General features: G+C 31.6%; 3 protein-coding genes across 6 annotated transcripts; 1 reads left to right on the top strand and 2 right to left on the bottom strand.

Annotated features, from left to right (window-relative positions):
* Positions 1-4681: 4681 nt before the first annotated feature.
* LOC109803214 (uncharacterized) lies at positions 4682-8938 on the top strand. Of its 2 annotated transcripts, none has more exons than XM_020364687.3 (4): positions 4682-5260; positions 6254-6492; positions 7472-8087; positions 8273-8938. In XM_020364687.3, the coding sequence occupies exons 2-4, from the start codon at positions 6256-6258 to the stop codon at positions 8302-8304; spliced, it is 885 nt and encodes a 294-aa protein (XP_020220276.1). In that variant the 5' UTR covers positions 4682-5260; positions 6254-6255; the 3' UTR covers positions 8305-8938. The 2 variants fall into 2 exon arrangements, with proteins under 2 accessions (XP_020220276.1, XP_020220274.1); XM_020364685.3 differs by having other exon boundaries at positions 4683-5150.
* Positions 8939-11866: 2928 nt separating this feature from the next.
* LOC109804405 (peroxidase 16) lies at positions 11867-14822 on the bottom strand. Its single transcript, XM_020366223.3, has 4 exons — positions 14389-14822; positions 13693-13884; positions 12907-13072; positions 11867-12520 (listed from the first exon to the last, which is right to left on the bottom strand). The coding sequence occupies exons 1-4, from the start codon at positions 14641-14643 to the stop codon at positions 12108-12110; spliced, it is 1026 nt and encodes a 341-aa protein (XP_020221812.2). The 5' UTR covers positions 14644-14822; the 3' UTR covers positions 11867-12107.
* Positions 14823-19090: 4268 nt separating this feature from the next.
* On the bottom strand, positions 19091-26638 carry LOC109803497 (putative glucose-6-phosphate 1-epimerase). Of its 3 annotated transcripts, none has more exons than XM_020365101.3 (9): positions 26288-26638; positions 25989-26063; positions 25339-25395; positions 23651-23811; positions 23366-23506; positions 22280-22382; positions 21319-21418; positions 20260-20506; positions 19091-19542 (listed from the first exon to the last, which is right to left on the bottom strand). In XM_020365101.3, exons 1-8 carry the CDS (start codon positions 26411-26413, stop codon positions 20292-20294), a joined length of 978 nt encoding a protein of 325 aa, XP_020220690.1. In that variant the 5' UTR covers positions 26414-26638; the 3' UTR covers positions 19091-19542; positions 20260-20291. The 3 variants fall into 3 exon arrangements, with proteins under 3 accessions (XP_020220690.1, XP_020220691.1, XP_020220689.1); XM_020365102.3 differs by having other exon boundaries at positions 19091-19547; XM_020365100.3 differs by having other exon boundaries at positions 19091-19530; positions 26288-26637.
* Positions 26639-26940: the final 302 nt, after the last annotated feature.

A 26940-nucleotide genomic window follows, 5' to 3' on the forward strand; every position in this document is an offset into this window, starting at 1 on the left:
AGTTTTATGGGCTCTTTTTATTTAGACTAGCACGAAAAACGTTTCAATTTAGATATGTGATGTTTCTGAGTTTTAGTCTTATAAAACGAGAAGAGGAGTAGTAGGAAGATTTAGTGATTACTTGTTTCTAAAGATTCTTCAATAATTAACAAGCAATAATTTCCAGACATATAAATGTAAAGATGAACAGGATGAATAATTGAGATATTTGCAATACAAATCATGGTTCAACTTACATAACGTTCCAGAATTACAATGCTGAAGTAATACAACTACGTGGGTTTAAACGAGATAAACTAAGAAAACTACGCTAATTCTACTCCTAAAAAGCAAAGAAAAGTGGTCAAGAAATTGATACCCAGCAGATGCGTGCACGAAAGCCATATGCGCAGGCAGAGAGTGCTTACAGAAATGTGAGTATGAAATTTCCGACCTCTTGAAAGTACATATTTTTTCGTGTTTATAGAGTCAAATGAAGGTGATTAATTTTAGTGCATGTGCGTCATGGAAAGGTAACTGCCATCCACTATGCCCAATAGGTGGTTTTAGAATGTAACCGCTCGTTCCACTCTTTTTCTTTTCACTTCGATCCATTTTCCGTTAACCGTTCTGAGATAACTACTCACTACTTGGAAACCTTCAGTAATTTCCATCTTTCGAGCACTTCTCGGTTTGATTCGACTCATTTTTTCGACTGTATTTTGAATACGGACAGCTTGAACTTTTGATACTTCCTGAAACTCCTGAATGTGCTTTTCGAGTTACCTGGTCTTCGAGTGATCCTAACACTAACCTTATCAAACACTACATCATTTTCACATAATGTTATTTAGAATGAATTAATTGATAATTGAGGAGTCACGAGGAGGGATTAAAATTGTGAACTAAACAAATGAATCAATGAGTAATAATGTGTAAATAGTTGATTGATATATGATGAGTTCTTAATTACAAATATTGATGAGGTTGTATGAAAATTTATTTTGACATATCGTTCAATTGATGTAATGAATTGTTGAAAAGTGATATTGCATGTTGTGATGAATAATGCAATGAGGATAAAATGTTGAGATATGATGAATATTTGATGAGATGAGATGAGATGGATAAGTCCAGTATTGCGGATTGACAAATAAAGAAGTGAGTTATTGCATATTGTGTGGTTGAAATGTGATTATTGAGCTCATGCATTCATATTTTGTTCATGGGATAATACAAGTCTATGCAAGTAGGATATCATATGTCATCTACTTATGCACCAAGGTGTTACAGTAGGGAAAGCTCTAACGGGAATAAGCGACTACCATGGTCAGTTGTAATACTTCGACAAGACTCTGATAGACATTCCCTAATTGAGGGTGATTCAAGGGGATCATTATTGATTGGTGGTCCCTACACTATTGATGGGTGGTTTCGTTCCATGACTCCTAGACTATTTTGTATTAATAAGGAGGAGGAGGAGAAAATTGGTACCATATGCATGTAGAGTTAGGAGCATATATTACACGAGTCTTATTTTATAATTGAGGTAAATTGTATGACTTGTTAATTATAAATGATGAATGAATGTTTGACAATGATTATTGTAGATGTGTGGATGGAGATTTATATGTATTCTGAGATGTACTTGTGGTAGATGTGTGTCCATTATTATGCTTCATACATGGGTGTGAATGACATGTACTCTCATTCTCTATGTTTGTGTTGCTTGAGTTTGGGTTGATCGCAATTTGCAAGAATAGATTGAGTACAAGAAGATGTATTTAATGGAGAAGTTTAGAGTTTCACTTATCTGAGAGTTTTGCTTTGATTAATGTGACATTAGGGCAAAAATTTATACTTTTAGTATTTTATTGGGATTATTCAGGTGGTAATTAATAATGTTTAATGTTGAAGTTTGTTCAAATAGGCGGTTTGTACCTTGTTTTAATTTTTTTTATAATATTTAATTATATTTTATTTTATTTAATAGAATTGTTGAAAAGATTTGTGAAGCCTTTTACTAAGAATTGATAACTAAGAAACTTTATATTATACATGCTTTGGATTTAAAAATTTGTTACATATTAAATTTTTTATTTAATTATTTGGGATAGAAGAGTGTCACATACCTATCTTAAGATACAAAGGTACTTTTCTCTTGTAATGCTCCCTCACTCATGAGTCTTCTTAACAAGTAACTAGTTGCAAAGTCTTTTGAAAGATTTAGTACTTACAAAAGACACTTTAGGTTTGACTCAGAGCATTAAGTGTTAATAATAAATTAGTTAACATTAGTCTTATCTAGATATCCATTATTTTGTTTATACATTCCACAACGAGCCTTAAACTTGCAGACTTTTGTCTCCAATTACCAATTAGGTAATAGATATCTAATGATTGTTTAGTTTGTTAATTGTCTTAACAACTTTAATTGTCTATATCTTTGCCTTTCTTATTTAGTTATATTGATTGGGGGGGTTCTTATTATTCAACCATCTTAAGTGAGGGTTCAACTGTTAAAATCTAGAGTACCAATTGAAAAGTTTAGCTATTAAAGAAATCATGGGTAGGGGTCGATAATTTAGGGAGCCAAACCATGAGCAAGGAGATTTAGTTATTGAAGTGGTTGAACCATGAACAAAGAGGGTTCACCTATTGAAGGAGTTGAATTATGAGTAAGGAGTTTGGCTATCAAGTTTAGGATTTAGAGTTTGAACAAACATGACTGACCTAATTGTTATTAGGTCTAAAACAAATCTTAAAGTGAAATTTTTTAAAATTACTAATAATATATTTTGATAAAGAAAATATTTTAAAGATGAATCTTGAAGAAAAAAAATAATTATATTTATATATGTTATATATAGACCTTTTAGAATAAGTTTTTAAAAATACAAAAGAAATTATTTTTAAATTATGGGTCTTAAAAGAATTATATAAATATTAATGTAAATCTTTTTTTAAAAGAACTAAAAAGAACAAAAATTTTGTTCGTCTCATGTCTAAGTTGACCTCGTGAACAAGTGTGTTTTTTTTATATCTAAGCACTTTTTTTAGTTGGATATCTATATAACATAGTGAGTCTATTAAACTTAAAATATTAAAAAAAAAAAAAAACTTTTTAAATAAGCTAACTAAAACTAATTTTTTTTTGTAACTAAATATATTTTTACAAAACTCATGACGTAATTCATTTGATAAAAGGACTTGACTTGAAGTAACCTGATTTGATACGAGCTGAAGTGTGGATCTATGTGGAATGATCTTGACCTATTTGTAGCCATATAAGGGATAAATAGTTAATGGTAACAAGAAGAGCAAAGAAGAATCCGAAGTGTATGATATTAATGCAGAAAAGTAGTATGGCATGCGTGTGCATTGTTTTGTGTGCAATTTTCGAAAGCATTTAAGGCCCCACCATAGAACTACTCTTCAGGCCTAACTTACTAAAATACAAAACACCACAGACTGGCATATATCTATCATCAAACCACAATGTTTGCATAGCAAAATCTATGCATCACAATTCACAACACACATGCTTATGTGTGGCCCTTATTTTTTCTGATAATCTTCAACACTTTTCCAGTCTTTAGACACCTTAAAAACATATTAATAAATGATATGCAAATATAATTGTTTAATATAAATAATTAATTTTTCAATAGGTATAAAATAAATTAAAAATTACAATAGAGAGTAGATGGAGTAATTTTTGTTACTAACTACATTTGAGTTATATTAAATCATGGTAAAATATGGATTATTAAGTTCAATCTAAAAATATAGATTATTAAGTTCAATCTAATAACGAAATTTGAGTGATATATATAAAGTTTTAAGTTTAAATTGTGATATGATCATTGTAATTTTTATTAATAAAAAATTATTGTTATATGTATTTGAGTTTCAAGTATATTTGGAGAAAGAATTTTATCCACCATATTAATTTTATTAGTAATGTCTTCCATCTAAAATATATGTTGATTCAAACAAAAGAAAAGAGTAAGATATATTATAACTTTCTCCATAAAAGTTATTTAATACTTAAGTTAAAAATTGTGATTTAATCTTGATTTTGAATATGAAGTTACAATTAAAAATTATATTTTATCTCTATTTAGACCGATCCAATTAGATTGGATTATAATTTCATATTATTAAAAAAAAGTCATTCATTTTTTTTCTCTAACCAATACTATTGATATTTTTTTTTTTATCAACATTCTTCTTTATAATTTTTTAAGTTCCCACAGAGCTATTCTGCACTTCAACGATCCATTGGGGTGGGAAGTTTCTCATCCTTCCATCTTAATTCTTTATGCTCTCTACAATTATTACTGACAACTCATTAAGGAAAACTTAAAGCTTCCATTCAGTTTGATATTTATTTATTTATGAAGTTATTTTAATAAGGTTCCTTAGCATCCACAATGGTCTCCTTCTACAAAATCAGGTGCAGCAATATCTTATTTGTTGATATAGAAATGGTACCAAAACCCTCTGTAGCAATAGCCCTAACTTTCATTCTTCATGCATATCTTGATTAAGTCCTGAATATCTTGTTCACTGGCCTACATTGCATCATGTTTAGGAGTGTCATTTGTTTTTATTATATGCAACTTTGTGGTCCCCACTTCCTATCCTTTCCCACATTACACTGAACTACAAATATACAAAATACATTAAACTAAGTATATGTTTACAAATACAAAATATTTTTCATATCACGTTATAACATCCCTTACCCTCCCTCTCTCTCTCTCTCTCAAAATCATTCAGCCACTCACACATAAACAGACACATTGCAGCTCCAGCTTTTCCCTTGCTTCCCTCTCGCACAGCCTGTCAAGCCTAATTATTAACCCCATGATTCAATTTTCAAAATTTGAGTTGCTTTCTTGTGTCTAAGTAGAGGGTTGAATTGATCAGCCAAAAGTTTTGATGTTTCTATGAGCTTTCTCCAAATTTCCCTTGAAGTGCATTACTTGGATTGATCCTTCCTTCAATTTTTCCTTCAACCATGATTCAAGGAGAATCATGAGAGAATTGGCCACTTCTTATGTTAGTGTTGGTTTTATTAGTAGTACGACTAACCTATGGGAAAAAATGCTGGCATGAGGGAGGAAGATGCTCAATGAACTTCATCAGAGAAAGCTGCAATTTGGGTACTTCTTACAACAAGTGATCTTTTTTATATCAACTTTAAAGCAAGCATCAACTCTTAATGATAACATTTCTTTTTTCCATTTTGGTGTGGAGTCTCCAAACAAATAAGGTGTGAAGGTTTTGCAGTTCTCAGATTTAATGCTTCTTAAGTATATCATCAACTGAGAAAATTGCAAGCCATTTCTGATTATTCTGGAAGTGGTATTCATGCCCATCCATGTTGACGCATTAAAAAGTTCCAACAGCAACATAAAAAGAAAAAATTTTGTTGACTTGTTCATGTCCTTGACATTTAAACTTCTCTTGTCTGTGTGAATGGTGAAATCTTTTGGTTTTCTTGAATTCTTCTGTTAAGTTTAGTTTTTGTCTTTCTTTTCTTTTTCTTTTCCTGAGCCTAGCTATATAAGGAACAATGAGAAATGAACACTTCTTTGTGGCTAGTTTCTAGGAATAGAAAATCAAGATCACTGATATGGGCCTGGCCTTATGGCTATTGATGCTATCTTCCTACACAGACAGACCCACATAAATGCCTACATCTAATGTTCATTATTTCAAGCTTCTTCAGCATAATGGCAAAGTTTGTTTACACTTTTGAACCTTTCTACGCAAATTTTCTGTCCCCTGTGTACTTTTGTTTAGTAAAGTTGCCCCTGTTTTGACATATTTATTCAAACATCAAACTAGTACCTTTGCAAGATATGACTCTACATCTATGCACCTAAAAAGGAAGCAAAAAAATCTTGCAATTTAATGTTTGCTCATGATATGAAGCTAATTATGACTAGTTCTTTGGATTTCTATATTCCATATGAGAGTTCTCTAGTTTCTTCACTTGCAAAGGAATTAATTATGGTATGGTTACCTGTTAAACAATCCTAAAATCTGAGTTTCCTGCTCCTATTATCATTTGATGTTTCTTGAGATTACTAATCAACACTGGAAACAGATAAAGAAGAAACATGTTTCATTCATTATTTCTGTTAAGCATAGGCAAAATAAAAGCATTTTTACAATTTATGATGCATTACTCAACACTCACAAGGCACAGAAGTTGAAGTCTAGTGAGAGAAAAATTAAAAAGTATTAATTTCTTTTACAGGCATGGGAACTCAAGTTGAATATTCCATAAATCTTCTAGCATCCTCAGTAGACAGCAACAACTTCATTGTGGGTGGTGTGGATATCTGGGAGCATTATCAGAACAAAGGAGTAAGTAACAACCATTGTAATATTGGAGTGAATAAATTGCAAAATCCAATGGATAGGATGTTTGACAGAAACAACATGGAATCTATCAAAAAGACAATGCAGATTCATGAAGACATCTTCAAACACCAGGTATCACATCTATGTAACATGTTGTAAGCTTTGTCTTCTCATCTTAACAATACAAAATTCTGGTTGCAATTCAATTTGTATAATAAATGTTACATAGCATGAAGAAAATGTCATAGGGTGGATCTGAAGGCTTGCTTTGGTTCTAAATTCATGTTCATTCCTGATTGAATGTGTTGGAATAACACATTAGTGTCCTACATTGGTTGAATTAATGGATTTGGGTCAAATGGTTCCATTCCTAAAAGGTTAAGGTGTTGTTTGGTTTGAGAAAATATTTTTAATTATAAAAGTGTAACTTTTTTTTCTTTCTTACCAAAAGTTTATATATGAAACAGTGAATTTTTTTTTTTTTTTTACTTTTTTGTTTTTGCTATTTCATGTATAAACATTTTTTTAAAATAAAAATAAAGTGATATGATTATAATTAAACTGAAATAAAAAAATCTCAAACCAAATACTACCTACACTCCAATGCCTCAACAGAAATGGAACCAAAGTACTCATCCATCTTTCCTATTACCCCAATCAAAAAGTGACATGTGAAGGGAAAAGAAAACTGACAAATGTGTTACTTTTTAACCGTGTGTTGTTACTTTTTGATTGGGGGCTATGGAATGAGCAAGGAAAGAGAGACATGTGATTTCAATCCAACAGAATGAGAAACCTTTTATTAATCTTTGGATGGCACTGTACAATAAATTGCTAGTAACGTACAATCATTATACTTTTGACCGTGACCATCCTGATGTCAAAATCAATGTAAGATGATGTCCTACATTCTGTGACATCAGTACTGCATCCATGGCCAAATTTCAATAATTCTGTATGCTTTCATTAATTATTTGTTCACAATTTCTAGCACACACCATATGTAGCATTATTTTTGTCAATCTTGTTTGTGTTGAAAAGGACATTATGGTATGCAAGAATTTGAAGCTATTATTACTAGTTGTCAATTATGAGTGTTTGGAATTTGTAGGTGAGGGAACTACACCGGGTATACAATGTGCAAAAGATGCTGATGGAGGACCTAAGAAAGGAAACAAAACAAAAGAAATTTTGGACCCCCATGAATGGCATACACATAAGCCATCCTCATTTCCTTCAACAACAACAACAACAACAAACTACACTAATTTCATATGGGCATGTTCAAAGTTTGAGAGAGGATCAATGCTCAAAGGAAAGGAGTGGAAGCTGTTCTGGAGAGACCATGAAGAGGCAAAGGGGTTTTGATCTTGAAAGGCCTACAGAGAGAGACATTTTTGGTGGCTGTGATGAAACTGAGGCAGGACCTAGCTCCAACAATGCACTTCAAAGATGTAAAATAAGCAATGGTGCCTCTAATGAAGACATGGAAGTGGATTTGACTTTAAGTATAGGAGGGAGCCAAGTTAAGAAGAATAATAACAAGAAACCTTATTTGCTTCCACTAGGGTGCTCAGACTCACCAAATGGGAAAACTAGGGAGCTAAATTCTTCTCTCTCTTTCCAATCAGATAGGGTGGGAGATTGCAGTGACCCCACCACCCCTATGAGCAGCTCCAGTGTGACATTTGATCAAGAGAGAAAGGGGCCCCATTGGCTTTCTCAAGGTTTAAAGCTTAAATAGGACTTTAACTTGTTTCATTGTTTCTATTATTGAAAATCTTCGTTCGTTCAAATCATTATATTCAGACCTATAGACAATGTTTCATTTTGGAAACTACATCTTTAGAGATAGGATTTTCTGTTTCCTTGAGATACCAGGAGAAGAGGTTAAATACAACTAAAAATGCAGGTTTGTACATATCCTTCAACATTGTCAAATAAGCAATAAGTTTAGCAAGACCAGAAATCTACCGCAGGATCAGAATGGCTTCCTGAGCAAAGAGCAAATAGTAATAAAGGTTCTGGACGATGTATGGCGTATCCTTTTCTTGCATCTCTAACCTTTGGTTTTGCCATTGAAGGAAACCACAACCGCAACCACTGGGAGAAAAAGAAAGGCGTAATACTTAGTTAAGAAAGGTATTTGGTCAACAGGATTTGATCAACGCTAAACTTGTTTGTTTACTATGTAAAATAAAATATGCAGTCTTCTTAGAAGTTTCTGGAAATCAGATTTACTTGTCCTGAGCGAGGCAATCTGCATCCCAGAATGAAGTTCCACTGAATTTTTATGGTTCATGTGTTCAGATTCCTAGATTAGTTTTTTTTTTTCTTTGTTCCAATAAATGGATAACTTATACTCCCACTCCTGAGTGTCCCTTTCTGTAAATAGGTAGAGTGATCAAGTTTGATGTGCTGCTTAATTTACTTTCTTGTCTTACAAATGATTTTCAAAACTAATGCCTACTGTAAAAGCCAAACCTAGTACTACTTGGCACTTTATGTGAAATTTAAGTATACAAGGAATGTCCATTCTCAAAAGACTATCAAATCAAAATGCTCAAGGTTCCTTCTATGCCCAAATTCTTGTTTTGAAATTGATGTTATTCTGAAACTTGTTTTGAAAAGAAAAAATAATATGCACCACCACCAAGTAGGATAAGAGCATCACATAGCAAGTGCCAACATCTCAAAAATGGATATCAACATCATTCCTTTACTCATCATGGAAAAAAAATTTCAGTTTTCCAGGAGTATCCAATATGTACTCCTATTAAAATCACAAAAACATGACACTTAACATATATACTGTATAGTTACTTTTTAAGAAGGAAAAAAAAATGTGACAAGAAATAGAGAAATTTGTCTAATTAAGAGTGGCATCTGTCAGAGATGTAAATAGTACAGAAGTACTGAAATTTTTCTCCCAGATTGTGTCCCTTACAAATGCACTATTGTGTACCCAGAAATTGTATCTTTTAATTGATTAATTGTGTTCCTGATTCAAAGCAATTTGTTTGAGATGAATATTAAAAACCTTAGTCCTTTCTGAGTAAAATATTTTGAACACTTGCTAATTGATGGGACCTCAAGACACAAGATAATGTTATGCAAATTCTTGTCTGCAAAACTTTGGCCTTGTGTCTTTCTTTCCTTGATAAGGCTAACTACTTGACAACCTGGAAATACTAAGGGTGTGTTTGTTTTTTGGTTACGTTGAACGTAACCCAAAAGCAACACATGAGTTGCTTTAGCTTTTTTGTATCGGAAAGTGAAAAAATTTCGTTTAAGTAGTTTTTCACGGATTTCCAAACACACACTAATTTGTCTCAAACAATTGATTAGGCAATCTCCTTTATCTAATTTCAGTAAGTTTTTTTCCATTGAAAAAAACTCTTCAAAAGTGGGTTTATTTTTAAAAAAAACTCATGTCATGTTATACACTCTTAATGTAACAAATCCAACTAGATATTAAATGTTTTTTTAAAATAATATTGTTATAAAATTTAACATTTTTATCGATAGTTACGATTAAATGACAATATAAAAAACATTTTCTTTGATAACATATTTTAATTAAATTCTTTTAATTTTTGGTAAGAAGTGAATCTGTAGTATTATTATTCTAGGGCATAGAAATCAAATCATGAATCGATTATATTGTAAAAGTAATAAATAAAAAAGTTATAATTGAATAATAGCATAAAATTTTTACGTACATAATCAATTTTCTCTATAAAAAAAATTACCCAACACCCAAAAACATTTTTTCGAAAACCATAATGTCGTGGGTGTCATTAAGGAAATAGTAAACTCCAATAATATACCATAATGTCGTTTTAAGCCAAAAGTCTTTAGTAATTTCATGAGATATAATTCTTTATATGTTTCAACTAAATGGTAGTTCATTCTAAGTGCAGTACCCCACATTGTTTGTAACATCGGATAATAATGACGATTGACATGTAAGTTATTGTCATGAATAATCAACGTTCTCACATAAACATCTTGCTTTTTCTTTTTTCTTTTTTTTTTTCTCTTCCATTTTTCTTAATTAGCCTTAGTAGCCACATAAGGTGACTGTATGAAACCTATGTTTTAAGATGAAAACCAAGCAACACGGCCAAAACATAGACCATAGTATTTCTTTTTAATAGAAAAGTTTTTATTACAGTAATGTAAAACCTATCTAAAATCAGAGTCAATCATCAACTTCTTTGCTGATTTTCAGTAAGATTATAAATCGCATATTCCATCTCAATACAAATTTGCATAAAAAGATATAAAATATAAAGAAAATTAGATTTAATCTCAAATCTTAACTAATAAGAATAAAAAGACTTAACCTGTGTCACCCTCATGATATGATATCACTCTATGAAGCATGCTTTCATTTTGACAAATAAAAACAAAATAATAGAGCAACCAATTTAAAGTAAGTTTAATGATTGTGAAGTCTTTATTATCTAAGGACTGAAAACATAGCAACGGAAAAATAAATAAGGCATGCTTCATTTCAATTTCTCTGATAATAATTGGAGAAAGGAAAATAAACTAAAGGGAGGAAAAATCAACGATTCAATTATTTGTATCAATTTGACATTTATTCATTTTTGTACAACGTGATTTAAAGTGCTATACAATTTATCGTACAATATAAACTACTGGCTCGCCAAGTCAAGGACTCAAGGGTGGAGCTACTTGTAACCTTATGCAATTTTTTTTTTATTTCTCCTCATTTTATATGTAATGTCTTTTAAGAATAAATTAAGGTAGTGATTAAGCCACTAGGATTAAGTTGGTAGAGTTTATATCGTCGTTCATTCAAACTTCATTATCAATTATCACTATTCTTCCTAAAAAAACAAAGTAGATTTTGATTTAATATTTTTTAGCCCAAGATTCATATATGATAATGGTGATAAGAATGACAGCGATAATTGTAACAATGATGATGATAGTAGGAATAGTGACGATGACTATAGAAGTTAAAGAATGTTTTTCTACTTCCATTGATGAGTTTGATAGATATTAGTGCTTTTTCTATGACTTCTCTTTTGATTATTTAATGATTTTTTTTTTTTCAAATATGACTTTCTATATTCTTGATGTTCTAAAACTTATGAACCACATAATTGTCTTGGTTGATCTCTATCCTCAATGATTCTATCAAAGCTAAATTGGTTCAATCAAAACATGTATTTTCTAGAACAAAAATCAACAATTACCCATAAAACACCATTTTTACTACATGGCAGATGATTAGGAATTACATCAAAGTTATAAGATGGGCAAGATATAAGTATTCCATGCAGAAAGCATCCCAAGATTAGAGAAGTCACTAATTGTCCATAAAAGACATGCTTGCATCATGAACACTTCATTTTTTAAGCATCATATCTTTGAAGAATGCTAACTTTGTTTAAAGAAAATTTTTTGTTTGTCATTATTAAAACTTTAGGGATCGTTTGTTGTTTTAACACAAGATTTTTGAGTTAACATCTACTATAAACAGTTGTGGTTCTATTGCATCATATTAGTCCCCTGTACTTTCACAATTCACACATTACTTCATATTTTCACAATTCTCACCCTCTTATTACAACTAGTCTCACTTGTCAAATAAAATTCATTGTTCCTCTCTAATTCTATTATTTCTCACACTGCCAGTGCTATGAGATGACTTGAGTCTTGATGTTTTGCACCAAACATTATTCCAAAGAACATACCAACATGATACTTTCTTAGTTCACCCTGGTGCAATCAAACCTTATTTCCCCTTGTCTTCCTGTCATAACACCTATCCTTCCCATCTTAGTAATAGCTTCAACAAAAGCATTGTTAAAAGCCTTTTCATCTGATGCAAATAAGTTGACTGTGTTCCTTGACCTTGCATCTGTAGCCAACACCTGATCAGAAATGAATAGCCCCATTCCTTGCTGGAGATTCTTGAAGTATTGGTTGTCAAACTTTTGAGGTGTGACAAGGTCCATGTTGATGGCTATTCTTGAATCAACTCTTAAAGGGCAAGCTTGTCTAAGTTGGAATGCATATTTTAAGTTCAGTGTTGGGTCAATTAGATTTCTGGTTCTGGGGCTGAAGTTGTAGATCCTCTTTGAGAAATGGTTGCAGTGAGAGAATCCAATTGTATGTGCACCTAACACAAAACACATCATTTTCAGGCTTCTTAAAGAACTAAACAAAAATTGACAACCTATATTATAAGGGTGTTTAGTTTTCTTGTAAAGATTTTACATTATCTGGAACCAGACCTGTGAGCGATGGAATAATTGACTCAAATGTGACAAATAATATGTGTATTTAAAATGTGACACAAATAAACATTAGTTATGTACACTTGTTCTTGTGTTCAACTAGAAATTCACTAATTCAACCAATAAGCTACCAAACCAATACTTTAATTGAGTTGATGACCGGTTCAGTTCTGATAACACTGATGTATTATAATTAAATTTACATGTTATTCATTTTACTTGATTAATGAAATAACATATCTCTGTCACTATGTGTTAGTGAATTTACCTGATAAGGCAATCATATCCGTCTGGGAGAGACCATGGAAACTAAACATGGAATTGAGTTGATCTAAATTGAAATCAGGGTGAGGAAGACCGTGTTGAACACTGGCAATAGTAGATATTCTTCCATCACGTCTTCCCAATTCAACTTCATAAAATGGTCCTCCTGTCTGCATTATGCAATTGTAGGATAGTGTTGTTAGATAATGTGATGCAGGTTAGCATACTGAAAAATGTTTAGCACGTAACATTGTTAAATAACAGTGCATATATTGGGAAAGCATTATAAAATAATGAGCTTTTTATTTCAATAAGAAAGATTACAATTGTAGTAATAAGTATCAAACTTAAGCTCTCGTGTATCTATCTACTCCCACCAGTAAGCCTGGTTCATTATAAATGAGTTTAATTTTGATATGTTGTAATTGTAAGGATTTTTACACTATTAATTAAAAATTACTTTAAATATATTTTTTAAAATAATTATTATAAAAATCAATAATTTTATGATTGGATGATAGTAAAATACTTGTCGGCATGTTCTAACAAAATTCTTATAGAATATTTTAGTTTAGTTGTTTATTGATAAGATTGAGAACATGTAGAATTGTTTCCCCTTCATTTCATTTTGGGGTCTATGCAATATCAACAGGAACAATTCAATAATGCCTAATGTGCAATGTTAGGATTTTCTGAGTTTGGATTAGACTTAGAGTTACAATATGGAACTATTTTATGAGCAACTTCACCTAGCAAATCAAATCAATGTAAAAGTCATATGATATCATACCAAATGTATGACATCCCTTGTAGCGAGAGCAAGTATATCAGCACAAGAGACTTTGTTTCTACACTGAGGATCACTATCAACAACTGCCTTTGCTTTAACCACAGTGTCAAATCCATCCCCAGCTAATGAAATGTCATCAGGATGATCTTTCTCTGCTTTACTATTTGCAAGCAAAATGGAAGCATCACAACCCTATGTAGACATAAAACCAATATCAGTAACATTTTCAAAACCCTTATAAACTAAAATCATTGAACAATGAATAAATATAACATATATATAGAAGCTCTTGCATTTTCATACATTCACCAACCACAAACTTAGATACAATTCTACATGTACACATACAATTGTATGTTCGGTTATCAGAATTGAAGATTCACCTCAACAATCGGCATTGGAAACCTTGAATACATAAACTACTGAATCTAATTCTATTTGAAGAATAATACCAAAATCACCTATGAACCTATATCTAAGTTTTATCCTATATTTTGTGTGCACTAGTGAATGCAAAAAAGGAGCATGTCGATGGTTATTTGAACTAAGCCAGCACTAAATATAGTTAGAATTTGTTTAGATAAACTCCTACAAAAATATTTGTAAAAGAATAAGTTTATCCTTAATTAAAATTAACTTATATTCGTGATAATAATCACGATGCCATGAAGTGATGAAATAGAAAGGCTTACACACCCTCACAAAGCAATCATGGAAGAAGAGTCTAAGAGTGGCAGGAGCAGTCACAAAGGTCTGCTGGAACTTGTTCTCTACAGCAGAACGAACCAACTGTTCCACATTGGGACATGTGTTTCTGTAGAAGCCTCGAGTAAGTTGAGCTGAGCTTGTTTGTGTACTAATCATGAGAAGCAACAAGGATGATAATAAGGCCACAAAGAATCTTGGAGCTTCCATGACTAGTTTTGCTGCTATGAATATTGATTGATTCATATACTACATGTTGTAAGGTATGTCATATATATATGAACAAGTTTATATTTCACATGTGATGACAAAAAATGGGATGAAATTGAAAAGGTTACTAAATTGGAGAATGATTGATGAGAATAAGAACAAAGGTCAGATTCATGGACAGTCTGGCCATATATTTCACATGCTACATAACACAAAATGGGTTGAAAGAGGCGTAATTGAAGCTTAGATGACTTTAAAAAATTGAGTTTAATTTTGGTACACTATTGGTTTAAGAAAAATTGGCCTTGTTGATTAATTAAAAATTACTCTAAATTATTTGAGTTAAATATTAAAAAGTAAATATTTTTAAAGAGTCTAATTTTTATTTATTGTCGAAGTAAAAAGTTTTATATCATCAATTAATTAGAATTATGATAAATGTGACTATTAAGATCATTATTGTGAAAACTAACAAACTTATCATGATTTGATGAGTTTATTACCAACAAGATTTAGCATAAATGATAGATATTTAAGCTCTCTAAACATGTTAATAAGAATGGACAAAATTCACTTCGTGATCTCTATACTTCAAAAATAATTGATTCTAGAGTATTAGTTTGGGGGTATCCTTGATTTATAAAATAAAAAAAAATAAAAAAAAATAATAAAAAAAAGGTCACACCCCTCTGTTATATTGATTCTAAGCTAGTATTTCAATGATACATTCACTGACGTGTCATTTAATAACAAGCTACAATCTATGGAATGTTTATATAATTTATTAAAACTGATTTCTAACTTTATTAACATACGCATAACATAATCATTAAACTCATTTCTAAATATATTAGAATTCATACAGAACATTTTACACTATTAATATACTTTAATCAAATTCTAAAAAAATATTCTTGCTTTAATGTATATATATAGCTAGCACGCGGATAATACGTAATCAAATGAAGTAGCGTGAAGCATCCAAACTGCATTGAGAATGTGATGAGACTTGAAAGGGTGGCAAGAAAGTTTAATTCTATTATTTATGTTACATAATAATACTCACAACTTGTTGGGAAGTGAGCATGAACCAATGAAAAGAAATGAGATGATCAAAGAAAGTGACATTGATCTCTCTCAATTTCGTTTTCAGAGGCAAATTATAAATCTTCATTTATATAATTAGAGAATGTCAAGCTGGGCAATTTATACTTCTATAGGAGATTATTGTCAACTTAATTGCTCTCGATTATCTCCTAATTAAATACTTTTCTAGGGTCTATGTCAGATAAATTTGGAGTCTGCAAAAAATTTAAATTGATCCAAACAGATCCATAACCGATTCGATCCATATCGAAAAATTCGATTCATTTTAAGAAAAAAAATCCGAACTGATCCACTTTATAAAACCAGTTCAGTTATCCAATCCAATTTTATAAAGTGGATCGATTCGGTTCGGTTTTTTTAAAAAAAAATTAATCCATATATGAGTATAAAATTGATAACTACACCGCACCAAACTGTCTAAATTCAAAAAAATCAATCCATATTTTAAAAAAATCAAACCGATCCACTTTATAAAAAACGGATCGGTTAACCGATCCATTTTTATAAAACGGTTCGGCTCGGTTCAATATGAATTTTTAAAAAAATCGATCCATGAACACCCCTAAGAGAAACTTTTATATAATCAAACATTCAAACATCACATGACACTTAATTTTCTCAGCCCTATTCACTCATGTATATACACGAAACAAGTCATGTGACATTTTGAAGAGGATCGATCAAATTCAAGGTCAAAGACTCAAAACCCTCCATATTTGCATGCGAGATTCAAGAAATTGGGTTCAAGTTGTATGACTTATTTATTTATTAAATTATTGTCCGGATGAGGACAATCTAGTTGTGATATTATACTGTTACTTTTCAATATGCTAATGGGAAATAAATAAATAAAAAATGATTAGCATAATCGTGGCTTGGACATGAACTTGATAGAATACTTTTGCAAGAAGCGATGCAATGGCTTAGAACATAATGCATATACTAATTCTAGTTTTTATATCTCCTTTCTTTCTTATATGGGTGTATCATATTATTACCAATTAATTTGAATCAAACCATTTTTTTCAAACATCACTAATTGAAGGTGTAGCAAATGAGACCTATTCATCTTTTTTTTTCAATTCTTAATTTTCGGGATGGCTTTCAGATCTTGATTTCCCAAGAAGCAAATCAATTTTAATTTAATTTAAACAATTTGTACCAAGTCTACACAGCTAGATAAATTCCTAAAATAATAAGTTCAGCTCATTACCCTTGACCAACGAATAATTAAGGAAGCTATTTTTACATTAATAATATGAAGTTCATGAGTCCGCAAGCAAGCATATTCAGGATCTATGGGCATTTCATGATAATCTATGGACATACACACGCAATTCCAGCATCTTTGAATATTAAAGTCTAAACGAACAACAAATGAGGTAAAAATATGACGATGAAGAACTATGTGATGAATTGGACACCATGGCTCACATGATCTAACCCTTAATACAAGAAATTAATATCATTACCGACCTTGATACTGGGATCCATTTTATAGCTATTTAGAAAGACTTCTAGCGTGTGCCCACTTCGACTAAAAACTCATTCTAAAGAACTACATGGTTTGATTATTTTGTTTTATGTGAAACTAAAAGATAAAAATTGAAGAGGTTAAACAGGGAAAACAATGTTAACAAGTTTTGGAGGGATGCATTAGAGAATGAGAGTGTAGGATAATCAACTTAATTTAATACGTATTCAATAATAATCTATTGCACAATAACTTATAAGTTAACTCTTAGTAAGTGTTTATTTGATAAGTTTTATCGTAAAATTTATTAAAATAGGTTAAAATAAACATTAAAAAAATATCATGTTATTATTTTGGTAAATTTAGTCAAACAAGTCTTACGATGGTAGCATAGCTGATTAAATCCCTTGACTCTTAATAGATAAGACCTAGAATCGAATTCGACTTCTCTCGAATTTTATATTCTTTCATGCAAACTTGCACTAAAGATGAGATGTTTTATATCTTTTCATACGGACTTGCATTAAGAATGGAACGAACAATCCATAATTCTTTTAAAAAATCTTTAAAAGATTGATATTTGACTCTAGCCTTAGATAAGATCATGATTTACCTTAATCTAAATTTCCTTATTACCAAAAAAAATTAGCCAAACAAGTCAAGGTAGAGGAGGAAGATGTGTGTAAGAATACTTTATGACATGTTTGACTAATTATTTCAACCAATTTATAGTTTATATAACTAGTTTAAAATTTATAGTTTATTTAATTAGTTTAAAATTTAATTGGAAATAGAATACACTAATAAGATAAAGAGCGTGTTTAGTTTATTGTTGAAATATTGCGAAAGTCCTTTCAATGGAGAAGTATCAAATTGTTATTTCTTATTTTGGTGTGTTGGAAAGAGGTGAAGTAGCAAATTGTTATTTCATATTTTGGTGCATTGGAAAGAAAAAATGTTCCGTTGCACATGAGGCAAACAATTTTCCAAACAGCACAAATATATTTTACATTATTATCCAATGATATATAATTTTACCACAATACTTCTATTTTATATACATATTTTACATTTATCACTTCATTCAATAGTCAATTTCACTAAATACTTCTAACTTAACACATTAACTTGCCAACTTTCAATGAAAAATTTAACTATTCAATTTTCAATTAACTTCTAAAATTTTAGTTGTGTTATCAATTATTTCTACCAAACAAATTACAAATGTTGTAATCCATAAGCACTATCGCAGTTTAACGGATAGCCAAAAAATAAATTGCACACATGATTTATAGCACATCTTATCTTAACAAGAACATAAAAGGGGTTCATCCCCATGTGTAACCAGAGGAAGCATCGATTTCAAAATTGAATCATCCCATGTCAAATTTTCATGAACTTATCACATAAGATTTTGTATTCACTTTCCTCTTTATATGTATTAAATCAATAAAACCTTGTCGAAATTTGGAAATACTTTTGAAAGGAAAAAATAAGCACAATTTTAATACAATATCTTAAAAAGGAAAACTAACTGGGAGAATATATTCCCATTACATGTAATCAAAATTTGAACCAGCCGAGCAGAGCACAAAACATGAAAACTTTTAATGATATCGAATCGGAAAAAAAAATCAGGATTTTATGTTTGGTGCCATTTTGTCCGAAGCTGAATAATCAGTTAATTTTTTTTATTTCCTCGCTGAAAAGTGAAAACCCAAGTTTCTGGCTCCTGCCAGCCTTGGGACTCAACTTATAAAAAATAAATAAAATAAAGGAATAAAAAAAGGTCATCAGGTATACAACATTATTCCAACTAGCAAACATGAACAACATTACCTGGTAAAATATGATTATACTACATGTAGAAAAATTAATCATTTAAGCAAACATAAGATCATGTAACAAAATAACCCAGAAATATTTAATATATGTCAACCGTTCTTCTGTTATACATTCCTTTATCATTATAAAATACTCTTCAAGGATGTGTTCATTGGCCTACAACATTTAGAAATAAACAATTTATAGGGATTTAAGAACCCAAAAAACTATGGATTCAAAAGGAATCCCTCTGGGTCTGGGCCATTCAACCCAACGTGAAAATCTGTTGAATTGTAGGCTGTAATGTCGATCTTCCATGGCAACAACTGTGAACTCTTCAGCTTTGTTCAGTTTGTTATGACCACACTAGTCATCCATTACAGGGGAAAAAATAAAAGTTCAATAAAATTTTATCCAACATGAGTTCATCCGTCCAACAGAGACTTAAATGAAACATGAAGGGGAAAAATTACTTAGACACTTTCCTTTCAACATCCATAAATGTTGCAACAGGCTACCTGCAGATAAATCTTTCCTAAAGGATTAGTAAGTAATTTAAATCGATGAACACATGTATGAAAGACAACCGAGCCAAGCAATCTAATTAAGACCAGCATTAAGTTTTGATTGCTAACCAATCAATCTTAAATCTCATAGCACAAGATATCCAAATTTAGGATTCAGGAGCTACTGTTGATATGCATCATGCATGTTAAGCAATATGTCATTTGAAGAGAATAACACCCAATTCAAACCTTGGAATAAAAAACACAAGCATTCTGGGATTCTATTTTTTAATTCTGTTCTGCAGTCACATTGTGCAAAGTGAAGACACATCACACTAAAATTTGGAGAAATAAATTGTTAGCAACAAGCCAGATTACGGAGGTATGTTGGAAGAAATAAAGATGAGTGCAAAGAGCTGTGTAGGAACAGCGTCTGGTAGTAAGACCTTAGCTGAAGTTGTTAGAATTGTAAGAGCTGGTACTCTAACTATAGTAGCAGAGGTAGGACTTAAATAGAGGGCGAGTACTAAGACAGTAAGTTGATTTAGCATTGTATATTTGCTTGAGAATACACAAATTTCCTTTCTTTCTATTAATATCTGGCTTTTGAATCGGTTAATCTACACAATTCTTTAGTATCTAAAATCTAAGGTGGAACAATGTAAGTCAAGGCTTGGGTCATTTTTTTATGGTAATGTTAAAGGGCATTTGAATTGAAATATAACAATTTGCAGTTATTACCTGTACAGGACACAGAACACAACAATAACCATTCAGCTTCCCTGAAGAACTCTCTGGGGATCAAGTTGTCCACTGCAATAACTAGAGGGAACAGCTGAAAGCTCTAACCTTCCTTTCCATTCTTCTCCAGGTTTCAAAGTGATAGGCTTTTCAATTGCAGCAGCCTCTACACAGAGCATATGCTTGTACTCATCATCACCAAAATCAGCCATGGCCTTTGCTTTCTTATCCCAAGGATTCCACACCACTGCAAAGATTAAAATAAATATTAATTTAAAAAAGATTAGACAGAAAGTCACTAATGTGAACTTAGGAGAGCCACAACTCACACTCAATAGTAATAAAGGTATATATAATAATCTAGTTGGTTCAGCGTTGTTAAGTTTGACAGTTTGTGCCCTATGAAGCTATCAATTTCATGCTCCTGATTCTTGCCAAGTTCATTAGTACTGGCTTTAAGAGTCTTGCATGACTAGATTACAATTACAATCCAAGCTCAGACGTCCCAAATCAAGGCATCCAAATATATGTATTCAAGTTAAATTTGGAAAATGTCAAAATGCCTTTGCTATCTTAACCATAATTTCTCACAAAATCACTATCAACATATTTTTCAGGTTTGATAAGGAGGTGTAACTTCTCTCATCCGATTAGTCCCTATGGAAGTAAAGTAGGACTACCAGTTGCGACTCCATGTCCAAGACAGAAATTGAACTCTTGTCCTTAATTGAGAAACATAAATGTTGAACTACTTAAGCTAACAACTTTGGGTTAGACATGGAAATTAGAATAACTTTTTCTAACAAAATATTGTTGCTAGTTACATCCTCCAATCTTACACAAGATGTTAGACATGGAAAATAGAATAGATACATATTTTAATACTGGGAAATCTGACTTTTCGCTTTACCTCATTCCATTGTTTTTCATATACAGATATGAAGTACAAATTTATATTCTTGCACTAGAAAATTACAAATAATGGAAGTCCTATTCAGTAGTTCAGTACACTTATGACTATCACAACTTTCTACGAAAGATGAACTTAATAATACTCACCAGCATCGGGAAGGCCATCTTTACGCACAACAAATGTTCTCTTCTTTTCATGATCAATAATTGCAATCTTTGTGGGAGTGCTAAGATATATCTTGTCAACCTATCATATCAACAAAAGCAGAAGCATTAGTTTATTGTCAAGAGTGCATGAAACATCAGTGTATCAGAAGTGGATTACATGATGTGGCTAGAATGAGTCTACTAATACTAGAAACCAGGTACAACTGTCAGATCAAGTACATATTTTTCTTTATTTTGTTCCTTTTTCCAAATTTATTTTTTGTGAAGATATGTTTCTTTCAGAAATGGGTTGGGTCCAGCCATTGTCCATATATGGTATAAAGGTGGCATGGCGTCAACCAGAATATACTTGGTAATTCCCACCCCTATTACATCACTTTAAAGAATGAAAGGGTGAAAAATAAATAATATAAGAAATGAAAGAAAGAAAAAAACAGGAAAGAGGGGTTAAAAGATAAAGGCAAAGCTTTGGGTAGGGATTGGAATGGAGAGAAGAAAGTGTCGAATTGTTTCTGAGAATGAAGAATAATACACTTCTATATCTCTTCATATGTCCATGTGTTCATGCACACGCACAAGTTGTCAAATGGAAAACATTGTTCAGAAAGGGTGAAAGCCCAATTTTGGGATTAATTCAATACTAGCAAAATAATTTACATTTATAAATATTTAAAAAATGAAAAACATCTTTAGGAACTGTAAATTGTTCAAATGTTGTGTGTAACCAAGTCCTCTGGGTCTATCACTTGTGTTGTCCATTAAAAAAACTGATTTCTTAAGTTTCATCTTAAGTGTTTATTTAAGATTAAAATTTAAAAGTAAAGAAATATATGTAATTTATTTCCGTTAGTTCAATTTAGTGAAATAAATGCACATCCTACATTTAATACCTGCATCTTGTTTCCTAAAAAAAAAAGTAAAAGGCAAAAACCAATCTTACTTCAGATTCAAACGTTAATGCATCTCCCTGTTCAGTAAAGCGCTCCTTGTTCTGCAAGTTATCAAGATAATCCAGAGTCTCCAATCCCTCTACCCGAACTTCACTGAATCCATGCAAATAAGAAAGTTACATGTTAATCCATTTATAATAATGATTACAATAACAATTAATAATACTACTGATGATGATAAAATCAATGTACAGAAAATAAGCCCAAAACAAAAAGCAATTAGAAAAAATTAGGTTGAATTATTATTCAAATTAAAGAAAAATGAAACATAAGTGGGTAGTTGATGAATACAATGGAAATTTCTAATTCAAACTACCAATGATTGAGAAACTTAACCAACGTGCATACACACCAAAAGTTTAACTGGACATGATAGTATGTAAATTTAATTCAGGGAATAACATTAGCTTGTTATTTTACACTGGAAAACAGAAAACGAATATATCCATACACTGCACCTTCATATACCAAAAGCTATAAACCAACAGTTAATTGTAAAAGTTTAAAATTCCAATTCAATTTTCAAATTGTAACACAAATTTAAATCAAACTGCTGACATAGCAAGGGAATGATTCAGATTACTGTACATCTATGTGGAGTTCACTACACATGGAAAACCAATTGTTGCCATTCAACTCTCAATCTGAATTTCCAGTAAAACAATTTACAGGATCATAACGTCTATTTTAGTAGTTTTCCCTCTACCCCTTTTAAAGCAAGCAACCAAAGTTATACACTCCCTTCCACCCAAGACACCAAGTTAAAAGCTCCCACAACATTACTTTTAGATCCCTTTCTATCATAAATGCACCTGTTGTTGCAACAAAGAACTTTGAAATCCAGTAATTGAAGATAATAAATATATGGACAACTAACAACTACAATCTTGGTTACAAAATTCACCAATTAATAAGATAATAAATCCATTATAAAATTAATGAAATGTCATCACCAGAGTAGAGAAATAAAGATTGCAAGCAAACAGATAATAAGTTGCTAAATGTGACAACAGTGTTCATTTATAAATAAAAAGCAGAATATTAATAAACTGAGACAAATAATTTCAAGCACCAACCTTATGTCTGATACAGAGAAATATGTATGATATGCGAACGTGAATGAAAATGGCTTTCCGTCACTGTTAGTGTTCCTGATCCGAGATGTCAGCATCAGATCTCCTCCTGGTCCCAAAGCTATCCTAAGACGGTATTCAAAACTACAAGCAAACACAGAGGCATATAATAGCAGAGAGAAACTTAATAATGTAAACAATTCAAACTATGATATAATTAGGTGTAAATTAAATAAGGTACTAAAAAAATAAACCTAGACAAAAATATTGCATATTTTCTATAAATACCTATGAGGCCAACTCTTCATGTCTTCTTCAGATGGCTTAAGAATCAAATCAACAAAGGCTTTGCTCAATGTATTTGTAGGAAAAGGAGGAGGGTCATCGTCAATGTTCCAGAATCGATTTCTAGCAAATCCATGCTGGTCAAGGGTGCCAAGGCCTCCAAACTGCAAACGGGAGCAAATTTCCATGATCATGTCACATCTAGAGTAGAGGTGTTCATAGAGCAGATTTTTGAAAAATCCAAAATCAAACCGATCCATTTTATAAAAGTGGATCAGTTAACCAAATCATTGAATAAAAGTGAATTGATTAACCAAAGCATTCTTTATAAAGTGCTTCAGCTCGATTTATAAAAAAAAAAATAGATTTTTTTAAATTGGATCAGTACAATGCATTTATCCACTTTATACTTATACATGGATCGGTTTTACAAAAAATCAAATCGATCCACTTTATAAAAATGGATCGGTTAACCTAACCACTTTTGCAAAGTAGGTTAGTTCGATTTTATTTTTTTCAAAACATGTCGGGTTTTTTAATCTAAATTGAATTTTTGATCGTTTAAATTTTTTTTACACCACAAATCTGGAATGAGAGTATAATATCACAGAATTTTTGAAAGGCCAATTACAAATTTGATGATATTCAGAAATAGATTATAGAATTTTCAATTACAGCATTTTAATTTTAAATTGATTTAGTAGTTATTTAGGAATCTCAGATTGAGTTTGATCAAGACAGCAATAAAATTATTATTATGGTATTTTATTTACAGGAGTTATATTAATAATCCAAGTAGTGATTAATGTACCATTGGGAATTTCCACCCATTGACGTACACATGATTAGCCACGTGCATAAATATGGTTAATTTTGGCTCACATGTAGTTAAGAGTAAATTTTTTTATTAGTAGAAAAGATTCCAACGGCTGCAATGAAGATTTAATCTAGATTCCCATGCATCTGTCCCAACTACTCCTATCACTGGGTTGACCCTAGTGGTTCCAATAGTTAAAAGTAAATATTGTATACAATTATCACTAAATGTTGTCTACTTCCCCAATTTTTTCAATTGTCGAGATTGTAATGTGCTCAACTATCAAAAAGAGAATGATTGTTTACAAAGTTTGGCAGCAAGTTGTTCTCTTCATGGTTGTGTGATGCAGTCAAATATATATATGCATGACACTATACCTAGGCTTATTTCTTTTGACTTCTTATCTTCTATTCTATTATGGTTAGTTATCCATATGAAGTGGCCTATTCTCCTTGACCAAGAGCATTAGGTATTAATCCCATTGAAAATATAATTGTTCCTTCTTTGAATCATCCTAAAAACCATAAAACCCAAAGACCAATGGTACTGGTTGCAGAATCCAAACATACACTGAACTAGCTCTGAACCCCATCCTACTGCCTGCAATTCACCCTCCTTAACATGCCACCAATGAATCTTCAATCTGTAATATGATATCTTAAGATATTGATTTAAATTTTCTGACAAGATTGTGCTAATCTTCTATATCTTTATAATTGTATTAATTTAAGAACATCAGTGCTCATTTTTTAAGAGTATATGAACCGTTAACACTTCACCTCTCATCCCTCTTTTTCCCTCACTTCTTACTTTTTCTAAAATTGCGTTATCCTGACAGGAGCAATAATGGAAAACAGAAATAAAAAGTACATACTTGTGGAAAGCATATTGGAATCCCTCCACGAATTGCCTTTGGAGGCTTAAATATAGCCTGCATAAGGAACAAGTTAATATAGTAAAACAAAATGGATCATAACTAATCTAATCAACACGAACACTAGGCTTGAAAGTATTAGAAACCATAGTCACGGGGGCAGTCCATATCAAAATAATTTTGGCTAATTCTCATTCACTTACTGAATTGAAGCAAAGCCAATAATCGGTGGAGTTCAAACACATCATATATATTAAATCATGAGCAGTATAGAAACTCATGCATGTCCCAGCCAATTTAGAGACACTAAATCATCCTTCACAATCAGAAATGAAGTTTGGTATTAATGTTCATAAAAACAAATCAAGATCTCGAACCACAGAAAGATCCTACAGTTATTAGAAGTCATGTCTTCCTATCACTCAGCGTACAAAAACACATTCAAAGGAAAACTTAACATGGCAAACCAATCGAGATCTAAAGTACAGAATAATAATTTTATTTCTTCATTCCGCCACAACAGCACAGAATACAAAACAAAACAAAAAAAAGATGAAACTAAATAACGAAATTAACGAACCAACAGCGGGAGACGAAACACAAAGTACAAACACGTTTCACGATTCAAACACACACACACACACACACACCTTACTACTGAGAAAAAGCAATTCCTCGCCGTGGTCGCTCTTCCAAGAAGTCACGTGACCTCCGTACAGGTACACCTGAAGAAGATCACAAGGCAAACAAAACGAAGCAAACGCCGTCAGAATCACACACTAGCGCAATCGATTATTCGAAAACCACAGAAGAAAGCTAGATCGAGCATCCTAAGGCAATTAACCGCAATCGCAGTTGACGGAAGGCAGAATTCCAGATCCGAAAAAGCCGAAAGGAGATCAAATGCGAATGGAAGAAATGGAAGGCGAAGAAGAAGGAAGAAGAGAACCTCGGCGGAGGAGCCACGCGATTCGCGGAGGAGAACCTTGTCGAGGCCATTGATGCTTTTGCAGAGATCGACGGAGGGCGAAGGAGAAGAAGAAGGTGCGGTTGTTTTCTCCTTTTCGCTGCTCATAATGATGATGATGATGATGGTAATACCTGACTAACAGTGTCTATTGCTATTTGCTGCTTCTCTTTCTGAAAATAAATACTAAGAGACAATAATCATAAACCGTCTCTTTCTCTCTTTCTCTCTCTCTCGCGCTCTCAACTTCACCGCCACTTCTCCTAGACGAAGCTTCGTTATTTCTTTTCTCTCTCTCTCTCTCTCCGTGCAACCGCAGCCACCTCTAAACTAAAACGTCCACATAAATTAAAATATAAATAAATGCTTCGGTTTCTTAATTTTATAAATTTCTCCCCTTATTTTTGTTTCCTAACATACTATTTATTTATTTATATCTACATGGAATAAAGGTTGAGAGTAGTTATTTATGAAAGATATAAGAATTTTTTTTTTTATATTTGAAGAGTATAATAATTCATTAAAAAAAAGGAGATTAAAGATAATTATATAATTTAATATTCTCTTTATAATAAGTATAGATTATATCTTATTTGAAAAATAATTTATTTATTTTATCTTTATACTTAATTTGA

Source organism: Cajanus cajan, chromosome 1 (assembly GCF_000230855.2).
Source record: "Cajanus cajan strain Asha chromosome 1, NIPB_CcT2T_4, whole genome shotgun sequence".
Lineage (NCBI taxonomy): Eukaryota > Viridiplantae > Streptophyta > Magnoliopsida > Fabales > Fabaceae > Cajanus > Cajanus cajan.